Genomic DNA, 21,310 nt, shown 5'->3' on the forward strand with positions numbered 1-21,310 from the left:
ATTTAAACTACAATCAAATAGTTATTTATTTAATTTTTTTTAACTATTTGCAAATGATATATGATTCATGTTTTCTGTATATTTTCAAAAAATCATGCTAATTATTTGAATTGTTAGCAAAAACAAAAAAAAATAATAAAAAAAAATTACATAACATTTTAGTTATATATAATTTTTGGTAATCTTACATTTATTTGTGTAATATTTTACTTATATATTTATATAATTTTCAAAATCATTGATTCAAATTCAGTTTTTTTGTAGTTTCTAACACAATAAAATAGTTATTTATAGTTATAGATATAAAGTTATAGTTTAAATATTTATGTTTATTTTAAATATATTAATATATATATATATATATATATATATATATATATATATATATATATATATATATGTGTATATATAACTATTAACAGCTATTAACTGATCCGTCGATATTGTTTTGTGACGAACCGACTTCCGGTTTGGATTCATTTATGACACTAAATGTTTGCGAAGTATTACAAAATATGGCATCAAATGGTAAGACCATTATCTGTACAATACATCAGCCATCCAGCGAAGCGTTTGCATTGTTTAATCAGCTGCTACTTATGGCTGACGGACGGGTAGCCTATTTGGGAACACCAGGTATTTATACTTAAAAATTATATATACTGTATATACGTATAAAGTTTTCTTTATATATATATAATTGTTTAATATATAAAAAAAATATTTATTTATTCTATTAAATTATTATTAAAAAAAAATAATTATTTATATTTAAAAAAATTATTTTATTTAGAAAATGCGCTTGATTATTTTAGCAAATTACTTGGACTTAACTGTCCAAATAATTATAATCCAGCAGATTTTTATATCAAACATTTATCAGTAATACCTGGCGATGAAATTCAATCAAAAATTAAAGCAAATGTAATTTTAAAATTTGTAAGAAAAAATTTGTATAAAATATATATTTTTTTATTTATTAGGATATTTGCAACAAATTTTCTTCAAGTAATTATTCAAAATTATCGATGCCATCGACAGATAGTATAAAGTCTGTGACAGAAGGGTGCGAACTGGTTTTTGCTTAATATCTCTATAAATAATTGAGCTAGATAAATAAAAATTTTATGAGATACATGGAATCCTGGGACGTATAATTTAGTATAGTTAGTTTTTATAGATTTAAGCTTATGTAGCTAAGCACCGGTAGGTGCCATATCTCTAAAACTATAATAAATATCTAAATTCTGATAATGTGAATTTAAACTAGGTGAAAATTAATTAGACACGTGTTTCGGTAATTTTTAAAAAAATTAATAAATTTTAAACAAAAAGCAAAAAAATGTAAAATTTGTAATATTTTGATATTTTCTAGGAAAAAAGTGTCAAGGTATTTTGATATGAAATTAATCTATTATTATTTGTTATTTTATTAGGAATAATTATTCTATTTACAATTTTTAATTATCATGCTTAGTTTTTGAGATATTAAAGATAAACCTTTTTACCATTATATAAATTTAGTAACAAATATAATTAATAAAATTTTATAAGAAAAAATTATATAATGGTAAAAATGTTTTTCTTTAATATCTCAAAAACTAAGCATGATAATTAAAAATTATAAATAGAATAATTATTCCTAATAAAATAACAAATAATAATAGATTAATTTCATATCAAAATACCTTGACACTTTTTTTCTAGAAAATATCTAAATATTACAAATTTTACAATTTTTTGCTTTTTGTTTAAAATTTATTAATTTTTAAAAAAATTACTGAAATACGTGTCTAATGAATTTTCACCTAGTTTAAATTCACATTATCAGAATTTAGATATTTATTATAGTTTTAGAGATATGGCACCTACCGGTGCTTAGCTACATAAGCTTAAATCTATAAAAAACTAACTATACTAAGTTATACGTCCCAGGATTCCATGTATCTCATAAAATTTTTATTGATCTAGCTCATTTAGTTATAGAGATATTAAGCAAAAACCAGTTAGCACCCTTCTGTCACAGACTTTATATAATAACAGTTCAAACAATTTCAATAGTAGTAGTAGTAGTAGTAGTAGACTAATGGCTAACCATTACAAAACCAATTGGTTTATACAATTTGGTCAACTATTGTGGCGATCGTCGATAACAACATTCAGAGATCCATTACTAACACGTATACTGATTGCACAGTCAGCTGTAATTAAATAATTATTTTTTTTTTTAAATTAAAATATTTGCAATTTTTAATTAAAATTATTTTATTTATTTATTTTTTGAAAAAAAATCATTTAGATTACTGCAATAATATTTGGTTTAATTTATTTCCAATTGGATCTGGATCAAGTGGGCATTCTAAATATAAACGGTGCATTGTATTTATTGCTTATGAAAATGAACTTGACCAGTTTGTTTGGTGTAGTTAATGTAATATTTGATTTTATTTAAAAACTAATTTTATAATTTTATTTATATATTTTTTTATAAAATAATTACAATTAGACATTTTGTTTGGAAGTACCTATATTTCATAGAGAACATGATAACGGTTTATATAGGGTTAGCTCATATTTTTTGGCCAAAATGATAGCCGAGGTTTGTTAATAAAAAAAATATACGTATATATATACATAAATTGATTATCATTTTTTTTATTATCTATTTTAATTTTATTATTATTATTATTATTTATTATTATTAGCAACCAACATACATATTTATACCGTCACTATTTGTTTGTATATTTTATTTTATGGTTGGCCTAAACAACAATAATAATTTGGATAAATTTTTCTACTGTCTACTAACCTGTATACTGATAGCTAACTGTGCAACCGGTTTAGCCTATTTGGTATCGTGTTTGAGTAAAAACTCAACAATGGCACTGACCATTGCACCGGCCATATTGATGCCGCTAATGATATTTGGCGGATTTTTCCTAAACAATGAGCATGCTAAATTATTATATATTTTATTTTAATCTAATTTAATTTTAATAATTATTACAGTGTTTCATCTAATTATTCACTAAATTATTTCAAAACTATTTAATTTTTTCATTAGTAAAATTTTAGTAAACTTATTTAAATTTAAATAAAATTTTTAATAATTTTTTAATAAACTATTTCTGACTTTTAACATGTTTTTTTTATAAATATTAAATTTTATTTTATTGATAATAATGCACAGCAAATATTAGTATTAAAATAAATATTAATATACTATTGTTATAATTTTGAAATAATTAGTTTAATCAATTTAATATTACATTTAAAAAAAATTGTCATTGTCATTTTATAAAATAATTTTATATTTTTTCCTAAAAATAGTTCAATACCTGATTATTTTATCTGGATAAAATATATATCATGGTTTTATTATGGCAATGAAGCACTGGTTATCAATCAATGGCTGGACATAACTAGCATTCCCTGTACTACTTCTAAACAGTCGTCGACGACTAACGGTTCGGTTAGTATGTGTATACCCGACGGCCCAGCGGTAATCAAATCGTTAAACTTTAATCCCGACAATTTTGGTCGCGATCTATGGATTTTGTTGGCGATTATTGTTTTGCTAAGATTTATGGCCTACAGTCTACTGTGGATTAAATCGTTGAGAAAATAATAATTATTATTATCAATATTATAATAATATATATTTATTTTATTAAAATAGTAACAAAAAAGCAAATAATTATAAATATTATATAGTTTTTAATTAATTAATAAAATTGATTATTCAATTTATTATGAGTTTTTTTTGAATAATTTTTAATAATAAAATTACAACAACAACAAAATAATAATTTATTTATTTTTTTTTTTTGATAAACAATTTTAAAATAAAATTAATTTTATTATTTATTGTTTTGCTATTAGTTTACTGATTAAGCCATCAAATAAACCCATACAAAACCTACACATTTAGGCTAAACGATGGGCACCGGGAGGTTGTCATCATAGGTTGGTGCAGTTTCTATGATAAAACAAAAATATACTGGCAAAATACTATATATAGATTTATTAGATTAGCAAATATAGTAAATTAGATTTTTAATGTTGTATATTATTATGATTTTTTTTTGTATTAGCAATTACCAACTTGTAAATACAATTAATAAAATTTTAATAGCATTTTATTAATATATATATATATAACAACAATTGCATAAACAATTTTTGATTTAATTACAATTACTTTAATTTCTAATAAAATAGTAAAAAAAATTTCTATTTTTTTAAACATTTCCTTCTTGACCTGTATTTCCCTCTTGACTTGTATTTCCTTCTTGACCTGTATTTCCTTCTTGACCTATATTTCCTTCTTGACCTGCATTTCCTTCTTGACCTGTATTTTCATCTTGACCTCCATTTCCTTCTTGACCTGCATTTCCTTCTTGACCTGCATTTCCTTCTTGACCTATATTTCCTTCTTGACCTGCATTTCCTTCTTGACCTGTATTTTCATCTTGACCTCCATTTCCTTCTTGACCTGCATTTCCTTCTTGACCTGCATTTCCTTCTTGACCTGTATTTCCTTCTTGACCTGCATTTACTTCTTGACCTGTATTTTCTTCTTGACCTGCATTTCCTTCTTGACCTGCATTTCCTTCTTGACCTGTACTTCCTTCTTGACCTGAACTTTCTTCTTGACCTGTACTTTCTTCTTTACCAGTACTGCCATCTTGACCTCCAATTCCTTCGTGACCTCCAGTTCCTTCTTTACGTAAAATTCCTTTTTGACGCCAAATTCTTTCTTGACCTGCTTTTCCTTTTCTATCTTCATTTTCGTCAATAGTTGGAGTTGTTGTAGTATCTGGTCCTAGATTAGTAAAATTATATATTTTTTTATTTTTAAAAGAGAGATAAGTATTATATTTAAAAAATTTCCTAAACCTTCATATCTACAATAGTATCCATTATTATCACTAGATTCACTATTTCTACGACAATAGTAATGCATTTGTTTATCGCAACATTGTTCTATACATTGGTGTTGGCCATCGGGACAGTTATCAGCGTAATGAATTCCAAATGATAGTCGACAACACCATTGACTATTTGGACATTTATATTGTTTTCGACCACAACCTATTTTTAAAAAAAACAAATTAATTAAACAATTAGTTAATTTATTTTTTATGTTAATTAAAATTTAGCTTCTTTTTTTTACGTTGTCATATAAATATAATTTAAATTTTTTAAAGCTATTTTGACCTGCATTTCCATTTTGACCTGTATTTCCTTCTTGAACTGCATTTTCATTATTGGCTAATGTTGTTGTATCTGGTCCTTTTTAATTTATATTGTGAAATATTGAAAAAAAAGATAAATAAAAAAAATCTAAAAATTTAGTATTAGTAATATAAAGTAAGTTTTATCGCCTAAATTTTGACTAGCAAACCAATATCTTATTCAATAGAACTATTGTACACTTACCTTCATATTTACAATAGTATCCATAATTTTCACTAATTTCATGTCCATAACTAGGACTACGACAATAATAATCTTGTTGTTTATCGCAACATTGTTCACCACATGAGTGTTGACCATCGGGACAGTTATCCGAACTATAATGGTTAGCGAATGTATTCAGTCGACAACACCATTGACTGTTCGGACATTTAAATTGTTTACGTTTTCGGTCACAACCTATATATATATATATATATCGATATATATTATATTTATCATACTTCAGCTTAAAGTGTTTGTGTAATGTATAAGATATAGTTATCTATAATAGAATTTAACAACAATTAAAAATACCGATACGATTAGTACTTTTTATACTATTGTCTTAATTCTATAGTTGTAAATTAAAATTCTATTTAATAGTTAATAACTGCTACACTGTTTGAAAAAATCACAAACAATACACATATAAATACAATGTTAATTAATACTAATTTTCCTCAGTGTAACAGTAATAGAATTTTAATTTACAACAATAGAATTAAGAGAATAGTATATAAAGTACTAAATTTAACGGTATTTTTAACTGTTGTTAAGTTTTTTTTATAGATAACTATATCTTATTCATTACAAACACTTTCAGCCGAAGTATGATATTTATGCAAATTATTTTTTATGTTAGTCTAAATTTTTTTATGTTAGTAAAAAATAAAAATCTACCTTGATCACCAAATTGTTGAACACGTTTTTCGTAAGCTTTTTCATATTTTTCATTTTCCTGTTTCCATAAAACAGCTGGATAATTTCTGTAGAAATCACCATGATCACTTAGTAATACAATTATTATCATGATAATTATCAATGACGATGATAATAATGATAGATTTTTAGTTAATAATTTCATAATGGAGATTTTGTTTTTTTTTTCAATAAATACATTCACATAATTATTTTTCAATAACCACTTATTTAGTTTTAATTATTAATTTAATTAATTATTTTTTTTAAATATCTAATAATATATTTTTAAAAAACTATTTTGATAACATATGTTCTATAAATTGGCAATTTTTGTTTGTGATGGGATAGATATCACTAGTTATATGTGATATTAAAAACATATTTAAATTTATTAATTTTTTTAAATAATTAGCTATATTTTATATTATTTCCAATTTTTTTATTTATTTTCTAATTATTTATACTATGTTTTAACTGTTTAAATTGTTTTAGAATTTATTATTAATTCTGTAAATAAGTTAAATTAATTATTATTATTATTATATATATATACTGTAATTATTAAATTTATGTAATTCATTGACTATTGGCATAATAATTATGAATAAGTTGAAGTTTAAAAATATAATCTTTAATTAATGTTGTGTAATTGTTTTAATAATTAATAAAAAAAATTATTTAAAAAAATATAAATAATAATAAACGATATTTTAAGCTAAAATAATTATTAAAAAAATTATTATTATATATATACTTAGATTTTGTTTTTCAATTAATATAAGTTTTTTGAAATAATACTAATACAATTACATAACTAATATTACTTAACATATTTTTTTTAAAAAATAAAAAATTATTAATTTTCTAGAAAATTCTAGAAACTTAATATTTTGTAAAACCAAATTTCATGATAAGTAAAAAAAAATAAAGTACTAATATAATTTACAACACTGTAATATGCTATATACTAGTTCATTTTGTAATAATAATAATAATAACATTTTTTAATTAGTTATTAGATGTTTTTAAAAAATGATTTCTAAATTCAAGACATTAAAACTAAAATTTGATTTTACATTAAAAAAATATAATTAAAAATTTTATTTTTATTGAATTTATTTACGCATTAAAGTTACATAAAAAACTAAATAATAAAAAAATGTTTATTGTAAAATTATTATAATAATAAGACTAATAAAACAAAGATTAAAACTTATATTATCATTATTTTACAACAAGTCATCAAATTTATAATTAAAAATTCAGTTATCAGTTCATCAGTTAGTACAGTTGACATTAAAACTAAAATAATATTTTACAAAAAATAAATAAAAATATATTTATTGAATTATATAAATAAATAAATATAAAAAAATTATAGTTACCAATTAGAATGGATAATCTAAAAATTAATTGAAATTTATTTGCCATAATGATAAAAAAAAATTCTAAAAAAGTTAACTATAGTTTAATAAAATAATATTCTATTAAATAATAAGTTAAGTTACATTACATTAGATTTTTATATGAAATATGAAAAATTATAAATGTTAATAAAAACATAAACTTAAGTGTATTTATTATTTTTCCAATATATTATACGTATTACGTATATGTATTACATGTATATTTATTATTTGCAATTATTTACATAATACTATTTCTTAATTGTTTTTTTTAAGAAAAAATATATAACAAAATTTTTTAATAATTTTAAACTATTTTTTTTGTTTTTGTATAAATTACAAAAACTAAATTAAGCATGGTTTATTTAATCAATAATTACAACCAACAACAACAAAAATGTCAATTAATATTAACTTAATTAAAATTAGTTAACTTGTTGTTTATTGAACATAATTATTAATTTTATTTTATTTATTTTTTTTATTTATCAAATAGTAGTTGATTTTTTTTGATTGCTACAGTTATTTCAAGGCGTGGTTCACATATTACGTTCGCACTTTTTTTTAAAAAAATCTAGACCCCATCACTCCACTATGTTTGCAATTGTTCGCATGTAGTCATTATTGAAAAAAAAAATTACGTTCGCTTATCCATAATAGTTACCCCCCCCGCCCCCACCTTATTTAATATCAATATATATACTTTAATATAATGTACAATTTTTAAAAATTTAAAAAAAATGGTTGCATTTTTATAATAATTTAAAATATACATTAAATATATACAGTATTATAAGTATATTAAATTCAATTTATACTTCATAGATTTTTTATTTTATTTTTTTTTAAATATATAAATAATTTAATTAATTGAATTAAACTAAATAATAACAATAATTGGTAAAAATTAGTAACTATTGTATATATAAAATCGGAAAAATATCAATAATAATTATAATATTATTAATAATTATAATTTTAATATAATTTTATTTAATTAATTAATTTTTTTTTTGAAAACTAATATAGTAGAAAAATGTAATATTGATAGTTTTTTTTTTGAAAAAAAATTTAGGCATCAATAGTAATAATAATAATTAATTGCTCAGTTAGCTGGCGGTAATGGTGATGGTGGTTCATTACTCTGTTTACACCAAGGTCCAACACATTGGCAGTGCTGTCCATTACATCCAGGTGCTGATGATAAACAAACTAATTAATTAATTTAAAAAAAAAATAATTAAATTAAATTAATAACATTTAAAAATCATAGAAAAAATGTTAATAATTAATCTTTCAAAAATAATTGGAGTATATTATTAAAAAAAATTAATAAATATTATAAATTAAATTTTTTATCTAAAAATTTTTTGTTTAATATTATACTTTGTACAGAAAAATAAATAAATTTATTTACCAATTAAACTAGCTAGCAACAATATTATAATAGCAATTTTTAGCAATGCCATTTTTATTAAAATTAAAAAACTAGTTATATAGAAACTAAATAGTTTTTTTTGTAAAAAAATATTAAATAAAAATTTTATTAGATATTATAAATTTTAGTACTTTTATATATATATATTTATTATTATTATTATTATTATTACATAATAGCATTTTTCTTAATTTTATAAAAATTATTATTTTTTATAATATTAATAATAATTCTCATAATTCTCTAGAATTGTTTTTTTTTGTTAATTGTTAAAAAATTAAATGATAATTCAAAAATAAAATATAAAAATTAATAAATTATTACATGTGTATTATTAATTTAAACAAATAATTAATAGGTTTCATTATAAATCTCAATTAATTTTAATTTATTAATGAAACTATATAATTATTTATTTTATTTTTTAGATTTCAAATTTAGTTTTCAAACATATAATAAATTAAAAGTGTATTAAATAATAACAAAAAAAACTTACTATATATTAATATTAAAATACTGTAAAATATTATATTCAAAAACTAATATTAAAAAATAATTATTATTTTTAAATATAAAGTATATATATATTTATTATAAAATTATTAACTAAACTATCAAATATCCATCATTTGAATTCAAGGCAATATTTAATATAATATTAATAAAGTAAAAAACTAAAATAAAAAGTATTATTATTATTATTAAACAAAAACCTGTTTTTTATATTAAACATTATTTTAATTTTTATATATAATTATTATGAATCATAATAACAATAATTATTATAAATATTAGTATATAATAATAAAAATCATTGTATTTGACATATAAATCATAATTTGATATTTAAAAATTTAATATATTTTTAATATATATATATATATATTTAAAAATGTTTTTATTATAGTTATTTTGTTACTAACTATTTAAGTTTTACTTTTTTAACAATATTTTAAAGTATAATAAAACTATAATAGTATGTAAAATAATATTATCAACAGTTAACAATGTAGTACTAAATTATTAAGTAATTTATTTAGTAATTAAATAATAATTATTATTTTTTGAATCATACAAATTAATTATATTAAACAATTGTGTGTGTGTGTGTTAATATTAAAAATTTTAGTTTTTAATAAAAATAATTATTATTATTATTGTTATTATATTTATTAAATAATGTACAAACATTTAGTAGACATTGTTATTTTATGTTTAATATTTCATAATTACTATTATTTTAAACTAGGTAAGTGTAATAATAATAATTATTATTAATATAATTATTATACTTTATTAATAAATTATTTAATAATAAAATTAATATAAATAAAATATAAATATTAATCTAATTAATTAGTTAATTATTATTATTATATATAATATATATATATATTAAAAATGTTAATTTATATATCTATATATAGCTAATTGCCAAAATGATCAAGATCAACTAACAACTACAACAATTGATCCACAATTGTTTCAAACATTAATGCCAACAATACTGACAACTAATTCAACAATCAATAGTAATACTAGTAGTAGTAGTAGTAGTACTACAACAACATCAACTACTACTACCCCTAGTAGTTATGGCAACACTACTACTATCAGTAATAATAATACAATGAAACTGGGTAAATTTTAATTTTTTATTTATTTTTATACTAGTATATTTATTTTATTTTTTTAAAAAAAACTTAACTAACCCACACTTAATATATATTATATCCAAACATACCTACACTCACCCATACACCTACATCCACCCACACACCTACATCCACCCACACACCTACATCCACCCACACACACACACACCTACACAAAATACTTAGCACTACAAGCAAACAATAGCATCACAACTACTACTACTTCAATGACTGGTATTGACCGCAAGTTCATAGCCAACCAAATCGATAGTCTCAAACAACTGGCTACCGGTGCCCTGAAACGATGGCGCCTAGAAAACCTAACCGCCCAATGTCAGGCCATTCATAAGGTAATGGTCAGGGTAGCGGCCATTGAAACCCAATTGGACATGGTCCAGTCGATGCACCAGGATCATCAGGTGGCCATGTTGGAAACATTTCAATTGGCCCTGAAACAATTGAATAAGACCCTGGAGGAAACTACCGGTGCAGGGGACAGGTATCTGGGTACGGTATTGACTAGTAGATTTAATAATACCATTGATAAACAACAAGACAATTTACTAAGGGTTTACGCTATGCTACGTGATTTTGTACGTACCGATACTAAACTATTGCTAGTTAATGTACAATCAAATTTGACCTTGCTCAATCATGATTATCAACGTGTTATAGATAGGATTAGAGTATTGAATGTTTATTTTTATAATCATAATTTGAATGATGATAATTAATTGTTATTATTATTTTTTAGTTTTATTTTTTTAAAATTGTGATTTTAGTTTTAAAAAATTAGGAAATTTAGTAGTAATTAATTTTGTATTTAATTATATAATAAAAATTTAATAATTATTATTATATGTTTTTAATATAATAAATATAATATTGATAGGTTATGATTTTTGTTTTTACTTAATTAATACAACTATACTAGTATTAAAATGTGTATTTTTTTATAAAATATTTTTTTGATAAAAGTATGTAGAAGTTATAATTATTTATAAAATATAAATACTATAAACTAATTAAATAAACTTTAAATTTTTTTATAAACAAAATATTTATAAAAAAAAATATTATAACAAAATATTATAATTTAATCTATTTTTTACAATAACAACAACACCAAAACTAACCAAATATTTAAATAATAAAATTAGTAAAAAATAAACTAAAAATTAATTTTTGATATAAATAGTATACAACTAGAGATTTATTCAAAAACAAATTAATATTACTAAAAAAAGTTACTTTAAAATTTTTTGAAAAATATATAACAAGCTAGCTAAAAAATAAATAAAAACAATAATAATAATAAAAAAAAAACAATCTAGCTTATTTATCTAAAAAAAACAACGTGTAACCTGATCAATCCGACCGGTAGTAGGTATGGCCGATTTACGTACATAATCCCCTGTATGCGGTGCCTGTATCATATGTGTAGCACTGGATACTATACCTACATGATGTATGGAGCCGCCATCATTGAAAAATACTAGATCACCTGGCTCATGTTGACCCCCAACTAACATGATGACATTGTTTGTCCGTATATTGTACTGCAGATACCCTGGCTATGATTTTGCCCGATCCTGTACCCAGATAGACCGAGTACTGGGCCAAACCTGAGCAATCGAAACCCACCTGTATGGACACCCTGGACAATACCCTTAGATTTACCCATATAGCCGCCCCCACCCCACGAATAGGGTACGCCTATTTGGGTGCGGGCGGCCGCAACTATCTCGGCACCGGTAGTTTCGGTCTCATCTATATATATATATATATATTAGCATATATTGAATAAATATTTTTTTTTTGAAAAAATAAATAAAAATAAAATTAAGTATTATATATATATATATACCTATTAAATAAATTGCTAACAAAATTGTAGCAATTAATAAAATTTTGGTCATGGTCAGTTTTGTTGTTGTTGTTTTAATTAATTAATTAATTAATTAATTATTAATATTAATAAACTTGATTTAATACTGAATAAATAATTAAAAATAGTAATATGATTAAAAAAATTTTGGTTAATTGAACTTGTTTATATACTTTATGGGTTAATAATATGAGTAAAATATAAAAAATTTTTGAAAAAATATATATTTAAATTAAATAATTGTATATATATTATAAAAATTAATAATAAATATTAGTAAAAAAATAAAATAAAAATTATTCAAAACTGTCAATCTATTAATTTTATTGCTGAATATAATACCAAAAAAATTTATCGGATTTTTATTTATATAATAGTATTGTAATAATTTATTTTTATTTATCTCATAAAATATTTACTTATTTACTTTTGTATAAAAAAAATTTCATGAAAATTATATTTTATTTTTTTATTTAAACATTAGTGATTGAAATGATATTTATTTATTTATTTTCAAAAAAAACTTGAAAAGTTTTGTTTACTGAAATCTATAATGGCTTTTTGAGTCTGTCTGACTGTGTGTAGCATTTCATTTTGCGAATTTTGAAATTCTGACTTCAGATTCGGTTAGAGGACTACTAATAATCTATTGAAAAGTTGTATTAAAATTTTGATATATCTTCGGGAACATAGACAAAATGGCGGCCAAAATACAAAAAATTTTAAGAAAATTTTTTTAAAGTATAGATTTGAATAAAGCATCAAAAATAAGCATAAGAAATATGCATTAAAATTTTGATATCTCTTCAGAAACAGAGAAAATGGCGGCCAAAGTAAAAAATTTTAGGTAACAATTTTAACGTTTAGAATTGTTTAGAGCATCAAAAATAAGATATAATATATCAAAATTATTATTTTATTTTTTCAAAAATGGCGGCAAAGTATGATTTTAGCTGTTTATTTTGTTATACTTAATCATTTAATACCGCACATGACTAAAGTTTGGTTTATTATGTCATACCGAGTCATTCGATACCCTACATGACTAAAGTTGAGTATATTTTGTCATACTGAATCATTTGATACCCTACATGACTAAAGTTTAGTTTATTTTGTCATTTTACTAAATGACTAAAGTCAACTGACAATTAATTTGCGAAGATAATAATTTATGACGTCAAAGTTTTTTTTTCTAATAATGCTTTCTAGCATTCTTAACTGGTTTAAATATAAATCATATATAAAATAAAATATTTATATCTAATAATATGATTTGAAGTAAAGAAAAAAACTTCAATAAAATATAGTTTTATTTATTCATGTTTTGGAAAATAAAAAACTAAAAAAAAATTTATATATAAATTACAATTATTATAAACTTAATTAAATAAAGTTATAATATTGTTGTTAAACACAAATATTTGTCTCAAAAAAAACTATATAACAAAATATTATAAATTTAAACTATTAAACTAAAAATCTAATCAAATATAAATAATTAAGTAAAAATTAATTATAAATCATGTCAACATCAACAACAAAAAAATCAATTTTATATTTATATTATTCAATTATATATATATATTTTTTATTCAAACAATTCAAATAATAATAAAAATAATTAATATTATAAAATTTACAAACAAAAATCAAAACAAGCTAGCTAAAAAATAATTTACAAACAAAAAATTTAGGTAGCTTATTATTAAAAAACAATTTAGATACCTTAAAAATTAAAAACAACAATTTAGCTAGCTTATTATTATTATTATTATTATTTAAATTAATAACAACGTGTAACCTGGGCCATCCGACCGGTAGTAGGTATGGCCGACTCCCTAACATGATCGCCCGTATGCGGCGCCTGTATCATATGTGTAGCACTGGATACTATACCAACATGATGTATGGATCCGCCATCGTTGAAAAATACTAGATCACCTGGCTGATGCTGTCCCCAACTAACATGATGACAATGTTTATCGGCATATTGTGAGGCAGCTACCCTGGCTATAATTTTGCCCGACCCGGTACCATGATAGACAGCGTACTGAGCTAGGCCGGAGCAATCGAAACCCACTGTATGGGCACCCTGGTCAATTCCCTTTGATTTACCCTTATAGCCGCCCCCACCCCACGAATAGGGAACGCCTATTTGCGTCCGGGCGGCCGCAACTATCTGTGCACCGGTAGCTTCGGTCTCATCTATATATATACAGTATATATTAGCATATATTAAATAAATATTTTTTTTAATAAATATATAATTAAAAATAAAATAATTATTATATATATACCTATTAAATAAATTGCTAACAAAATTGTAGCAATTAATAAAACTTTCATGGTTAGTTTTGTTGTTTTAATTAATTAATTAATTATTAATGACTAGATTTAAATACTGAAAATTAAACTAAATAATAATATATTTAAAATAAATATTAATAATTGAACTTGTTTATATACTTTTTTGTTTAAAAAAAATTCAATGTTATTAAATACTTAATAATAATAATATGATACTACTATTTTTTATCTAAATGTTTTTATTATCATTTTTTTTGATTTTGTTATTTTTTTGAGAAAAATAAAACACTTGAAATTTTTTTTAGTATAAATATATATACTGTATTGGATTTTTCCATAAAGTTATTATTAAATGTCTAATTAATTAATAATTTTTCAAAAATTCAAAAAATATATATAAACCTAAACTATAATATAAAAAATATTAACAAAAATAATCTAGATAATTTGGATATAACTAATATATAATAAATTATTGTTGTATTAAAAAACATCAATGCAATTATTATTTAATTAAATATTATTTATTAGTTATATTATATTATATACAATATTAATCTATTTAAAAAATAAACTAGTTCCTATTTTGTATTTTTTTTATTAAATATATACCCAAGGTCTATAAAATTATACGTTTTTTAGATTAGATATATTGTGCAAAATAAAAATAAACTTTAAACACATATAATTATAWATATATATTTATATTGTTGAGTATATTGTTTAATAATATTATAAATATTATCTTATAATTTTTTTTTAGATATTAATATTAATATATTGTATCATTAGTTTAAAAACAAAAATAAGATAAAAATAATTGATTTTATATATTTTTAAATTGAAATTAATTTTGTAAATATRTATATACTGTATATCCTATTGATAAATAATATCAGTAATTAATTACTAATTTATAAAATTAATAAATATATACTGTTTTATGATTTATAAATAAAATTATTAAAATCTATAATTAAATTTTAAAAAATATTTATTTTATTAAATTTAAAATAATACAAAATTCTAATCATTTTTTATTTATTAGTTAACACAATATTTTTGTATTTTAAAATAATTATTATAAATAATAGAATTAATTAATAAAAAATTATTAAAATTATTAAAAATAAACATGTTAATAAACTTAAGTTAAATAATTTTTTGTTTAAAAAAAATATTATTATAAAGCTCAGTTATCTTCATAGTAGGCATAATTGGCAGCACTGGGTTTAAAGTTATAAAAATAGGAAGGACCATCAGATCCCGTTCCTTCATCATCTGTGTTTTGGTCGTAACCGTAATATCCAATACCGGATCCCGTTCCCTGATCAGTGCCCTGGCCATAACCATAGCTTTCCGAACCTGGATGACCATGGTGACGATGATGTCTAGGCTGTCTATGTGGTCGTGCCCAGGGTCTTGAATTATAATCTAGTTGATTTTTTATTAATTTTTAAATATTTAGTTTTAAATAGAATAATAAAAATTATTATATTTGCTTAATAAAAAACATAAACATATATAAACACATACATAAATAAACACACATACACATACACATACACATACACATACACATACACATACACATACACATACACATACACATACACATACACATACACATACACATACACATACACATACACATACACATACACATACACATACACATACACATACACATACACATACACATACACATACACATACACATACACATACACATACACATACACATACACATACACATACACATACACATACACATACACATACACATACACATACACATACACATACACATACACATACACATACACATACACATACACATACACATACACATACACATACACATACACATACACATACACATACACATACACATACACATACACACACATACACATACACATACACATACACATACACATACACATACACATACACATACACATACACATACACATACACATACACATACACATACACATACACATACACATACACATACACATACACATACACATACACATACACATACACATACACATACACATACACATACACATACACATACACATACACATACACATACACATACACATACACATACACATACACATACACATACACATACACATACACATACACATACACATACACATACACATACACATACACATACACATACACATACACATACACATACACATACACATACACATACACATACACATACACATACACATACACATACACATACACATACACATACACATACACATACACATACACATACACATACACATACACATACACATACACACATACAAAAACTTACCATGATAAGATGGCCGTTTCATGTGGTGTCGGTAGAATGATCCAGATTCATCACCGTCAATATCCATAATTGCATAATTGGCTGCACCCTGCTTACCTTTACTGGCTGCTCCCTGTCCATAGTTGCTATAATACATTGTAATTAAAGCATCTTGTTGTTTTTTATTATGTCTATCAACACAATCTACTAGATAGCTAGTATAGTATATTGTTAGCACAGTTAGCAATAGTATATAGTAGTATAGAGTAGACATTATTAGTTAATTATTATTATTATAAAAAATAATATTCAAAAATTACATATATATATATAACATTATTTTATTTAATTTATTTTTCATAATTATATTAGTTTTCAATGATTTTTATTAATTAATTAATTTTTTAGTAAAAAGTTTATTATTTAGAAAATTATTATATGATTAACAGATTTATTAATTTTTAATAAAAAAATGTATTTATTACATTTATATATATATAAAAAAAATTATTACAGTTTTTAAAAAAAATCAATTTAACAAATAGGTTACAAAAAAAAGACTAAACAATCAATCAGTTAAAACATTAAAAAAAATTATGATTATATTGTTGTAGTTTGTTAGGTTAGGTAACCTAACGGCCTAACTCGTTGCCAACGTGTTTAATTGCACTATACAGCTCGATATCGTCACCACCATAATTAGCGGTACCCAATGCCGATCCACTTCCCTGGCCTGCACCCTGTCCATAAGCATAATTAGAGGTACCCACTGCCGATCCACTACCCTGGCCTGCACCAAGTCCATAAGCATAATTAGAGGTGCCCAAAGCAGATCCACTTCCCTGGCCTGCACCAAGTCCATAAGCATAATTAGAGGTACCCAAAGCAGATCCACTTCCTTGGCCTGCTCCCTGTCCATAAGCATAATTAGAGGTACCCAAAGCAGATCCACTTCCCTGGCCTGCTCCCTGTCCATAAGCATAATTAGAGGTACCCAAAGCAGATCCACTTCCCTGGCCTGCTCCTTGTCCATAAGCGTAATTAGATGTACCCAAAGCAGATCCACTTCCCTGGCCTGCTCCTTGTCCATAAGCGTAATTAGATGTACCCAAAGCAGATCCACTTCCCTGGCCTGCACCCTGTCCATAGCTATAGTAAGAAGGACCATGATGTCTACCGCCATGATGTCCACCGCCATGATGTCTACCGCCATGATGTCCACCTCCAAAATGTCCACCACCGTGATGACCACCGCCAAATTGTCCACCGCCAAATTTTCCACCGCCAAAAACTCCACCGGCAATAAATTCACCGCCAAAAAGTTCACCTCCAAAAACTCCACCGCCATGCTGTCCACCACCATGATGTCCACCGCCATAATGTCCCCCGCCATGATGTCCACCGCCATAATGACCACCGCCATGATGTCTAGGCTGATAATGATGATGATGGGATCCTAAATGTACATAGTGATTTATTTAAATTATTAAAAAATTAATAAATATGTTTAAAAATACTTTGACATTATTTTTTAATAGTCATATTTTCTATTATTATATTAGCACTACTATTACTACTACTATTACTACCACTATTACTACTACTATTACTACTACTATTACTACTACTATTACTACTACTATTACTACTACTATTACTACTACTATTACTACTACTATTACTACTACTATTACTACTACTATTACTACCACTATTACTACTACTATTACTACTACTATTAATACCACTATTACTACTACTATTACTACTACTATTACTACTACTATTACTACTACTATTACTACTACTATTACTACTACTATTACTACCACTATTACTACTACTACTACTACTACTATTACTACTACAACTATTACAGCTACTATTATACTAACTATAATAATAGAAACAACAAAAAAACTTACCATGATGATGACCTGGCCGTTTCATGTGATCCCCAAATTCATCATCATCGTCCAAACCCATAGCATAGATAGTTGGAGCGTGGCCGCTACCCTGTCCATATTTGGCTGAACAATATTTTATTAGGACAGTTAACAATAAAAAATAGTTTAGTGTAGACATTATATCAATTAATTAATAATTAAATTAAATAAAAAATTTTAAAAATGTCTAAACTATAATTGAAAATATATATATATATTTTTAATAATTTTGTTACACAAATATGTTTTTTTTATATTGAATATTATTTTTTAGTGATAATTTTTGTTGTGTAATATATTAATAATATTAATTATAAAAATAAAAATTATATCTAATTTTTGTTGTAAAAAAAATATATTAAAATGTTTTCAAAAAAAAATTATTTAGCAATTTTTATTATGTAATATAATTTTTTTAGTAATATATTTGAAATGTTTATTACATTTATATTTATTTATTAAAGTTTTTAGTTTTTTTTAGTTAATATAGTTATTTTTTTTATTGATTAAAATTTATTTATCCATTATCTCCATCATCTAACTGTCCTATTAATAACACAATGTACTTATAAATAGACAAAAAAATCATTTTTATTATTATCAATCATTTCAAACAAGTATTATAAAGGAGTAGACATTTTGAAAAAATATTAATTAATTAATTATTTTTTTGATAACTTTTTATTAAATTTTATACAAATATGTTTTTTTATAAATATTTAATTAATACATTTTTATAGTATAAAAATACTATAGCATATACTACTACTACTACTAGTAGTAGTAGTAGTAGTAGTAATAGTAGTACTAATATAATAAACTTTTATATTAAAATTAAAAAATCATTTTTAAAAAAATACAGTATATTTTGTTGTATAGTCTTATCTATTAATATTAATATTATTATTATTATTATTATTGAAAGTTAATATTAGTTACATTTTTAAAAATTTATTATAATTACAATATTTTATTTAAGTTTTATTATAATTATTATTATAATTATATTTTATATTATATTTAAAAAACAAAACAAAAAAATAAATAATTTAAAAACAATTAATTATTATTATTATTATTATTGGTTGGGATAGGAATATGCAGCTGCTTGCATATTATAATTATCAGCACCGGGTCTAGGGCCATAGGATGAATCATCATCATTATCTCCCTGTCCATTAACACCATATACTATAAGATATATGGCCAAAATAATTGTTAATATCAATGCAATCAAGTTGGATGGTATAGACATTTTGTTTTTAAATGCAATTAATTATTGATTACTATAAACTATCAAATAAATAAATATGTGTGTGTGTGTGTTTATGTGTGTGTGTGTGTTTATGTGTGTGTGTGTGTTTATGTGTGTGTGTGTGTGTGTTTATGTGTGTGTGTGTGTGTGTTTTTGTATATGTGTGTTTATGTGTGTTTATGTATGTGTGTATGTGTGTGTGTGTTTATATTGTAGTGGAAGTGGGTATATTACGGGTATCTAATCTTGTCTAACCTTACTTATGTAAACCAAACACTCGGCAATACACCACTTACCTTACGGTTTTGACTCTTGTAGTGATAACTTATAGTAATGCGTGGCTTAGGAACGAGCGGTTTCCTGTTTAATCTACTCTGACCAATTAGGTCTGTAGCCCAAAATAGGGTCTGTCACCAAAATAGGGTCTATCACCCAAATAGGGTCTATCACCCAAATAGGGTCTGTCACCCAAATAGGGTCTGTCACCCAAATAGGCTCTGTCACCTAAATAGGCTTTGTCACCCAAATAGGCTCTGTTACCCAAGTAAGGTTTCAGACCCGTCTAGGGTTTCATATCCGTGTAGGGATTCAGATCCGTGTAGGGATTCAGATCCATGTAGGGATTCAGATCCGTGTAGGGATTCAGATCCGTGTAGGGATTCAGATCCATGTAGGGTTTCAGATCCGTGTAGGGTTTCAAATCCGTGTAGGGTTTCAAATCCGTGTAGGGTTTCAAATCCATCTAGGGTTTCGGATCCGTATAGGGTTACAAGACCTGGAAGGACCGTGGGCCTGGAAAGACCGTGGGCCTGGAAGGACCGTGGGCCTGAAAGGACCGTGGGCCTGGAAGGACCGTGGGCCAATAAGGACCGTGGGCCTACAAGGACCGTGGGCCTATAAGGACCGTGGGCCTATAAGGAT

General features: G+C 23.7%; 6 protein-coding genes and 1 pseudogene across 6 annotated transcripts in view; 2 read left to right on the forward strand and 5 right to left on the reverse strand.

The window, feature by feature from the left end:
• LOC128965247 (protein white-like) overlaps positions 1-3,631 on the forward strand; it is a 6,461-nt gene extending 2,830 nt beyond the window's left edge. The window contains exons 4-11 of the mRNA XM_054311898.1: positions 423-636; positions 794-924; positions 984-1,051; positions 2,062-2,203; positions 2,300-2,431; positions 2,507-2,599; positions 2,769-2,953; positions 3,334-3,631. Coding sequence (XP_054167873.1) covers positions 423-636; positions 794-924; positions 984-1,051; positions 2,062-2,203; positions 2,300-2,431; positions 2,507-2,599; positions 2,769-2,953; positions 3,334-3,631 — 1,263 coding nt within the window. The remainder of the gene's footprint in view (positions 1-422; positions 637-793; positions 925-983; positions 1,052-2,061; positions 2,204-2,299; positions 2,432-2,506; positions 2,600-2,768; positions 2,954-3,333) is intronic.
• A 613-nt stretch (positions 3,632-4,244) lies between these two features.
• LOC128965249 (collagen alpha-1(VI) chain-like) lies at positions 4,245-6,274 on the reverse strand. Its single transcript, XM_054311899.1, has 5 exons — positions 6,145-6,274; positions 5,446-5,661; positions 5,224-5,298; positions 4,903-5,097; positions 4,245-4,828 (listed from the first exon to the last, which is right to left on the reverse strand). The coding sequence occupies exons 1-5, from the start codon at positions 6,272-6,274 to the stop codon at positions 4,245-4,247; spliced, it is 1,200 nt and encodes a 399-aa protein (XP_054167874.1).
• Positions 6,275-10,222: 3,948 nt separating this feature from the next.
• LOC128965250 (uncharacterized) lies at positions 10,223-11,604 on the forward strand. The gene is made up of 4 exons (XM_054311900.1): positions 10,223-10,258; positions 10,437-10,649; positions 10,851-11,350; positions 11,599-11,604. The coding sequence occupies exons 2-4, from the start codon at positions 10,505-10,507 to the stop codon at positions 11,602-11,604; spliced, it is 651 nt and encodes a 216-aa protein (XP_054167875.1). The 5' UTR covers positions 10,223-10,258; positions 10,437-10,504.
• Positions 11,605-12,007: 403 nt separating this feature from the next.
• On the reverse strand, positions 12,008-13,545 carry LOC128965251 (peptidoglycan endopeptidase RipB-like; annotated as a pseudogene).
• A 731-nt stretch (positions 13,546-14,276) lies between these two features.
• On the reverse strand, positions 14,277-14,968 carry LOC128965107 (peptidoglycan endopeptidase RipB-like). Its single transcript, XM_054311759.1, has 2 exons — positions 14,850-14,968; positions 14,277-14,757 (listed from the first exon to the last, which is right to left on the reverse strand). Exons 1-2 carry the CDS (start codon positions 14,896-14,898, stop codon positions 14,336-14,338), a joined length of 471 nt encoding a protein of 156 aa, XP_054167734.1. The 5' UTR covers positions 14,899-14,968; the 3' UTR covers positions 14,277-14,335.
• Positions 14,969-16,051: 1,083 nt separating this feature from the next.
• LOC128965146 (uncharacterized) lies at positions 16,052-17,464 on the reverse strand. Its single transcript, XM_054311802.1, has 2 exons — positions 17,210-17,464; positions 16,052-16,293 (listed from the first exon to the last, which is right to left on the reverse strand). Exons 1-2 carry the CDS (start codon positions 17,460-17,462, stop codon positions 16,052-16,054), a joined length of 495 nt encoding a protein of 164 aa, XP_054167777.1. The 5' UTR covers positions 17,463-17,464.
• Positions 17,465-17,628: 164 nt separating this feature from the next.
• LOC128965106 (uncharacterized) lies at positions 17,629-19,310 on the reverse strand. The gene is made up of 2 exons (XM_054311758.1): positions 19,114-19,310; positions 17,629-18,644 (listed from the first exon to the last, which is right to left on the reverse strand). The coding sequence occupies exons 1-2, from the start codon at positions 19,271-19,273 to the stop codon at positions 17,821-17,823; spliced, it is 984 nt and encodes a 327-aa protein (XP_054167733.1). The 5' UTR covers positions 19,274-19,310; the 3' UTR covers positions 17,629-17,820.
• Between the last annotated feature and the right edge of the window lie 2,000 nt (positions 19,311-21,310).

Source organism: Oppia nitens, unplaced genomic scaffold (genome assembly GCF_028296485.1).
Source record: "Oppia nitens isolate AA-2021 unplaced genomic scaffold, nextdenovo-longstitch-racon4-pilon3 scaffold16_pilon_pilon_pilon, whole genome shotgun sequence".
NCBI classification, from domain to species: domain Eukaryota; kingdom Metazoa; phylum Arthropoda; class Arachnida; order Sarcoptiformes; family Oppiidae; genus Oppia; species Oppia nitens.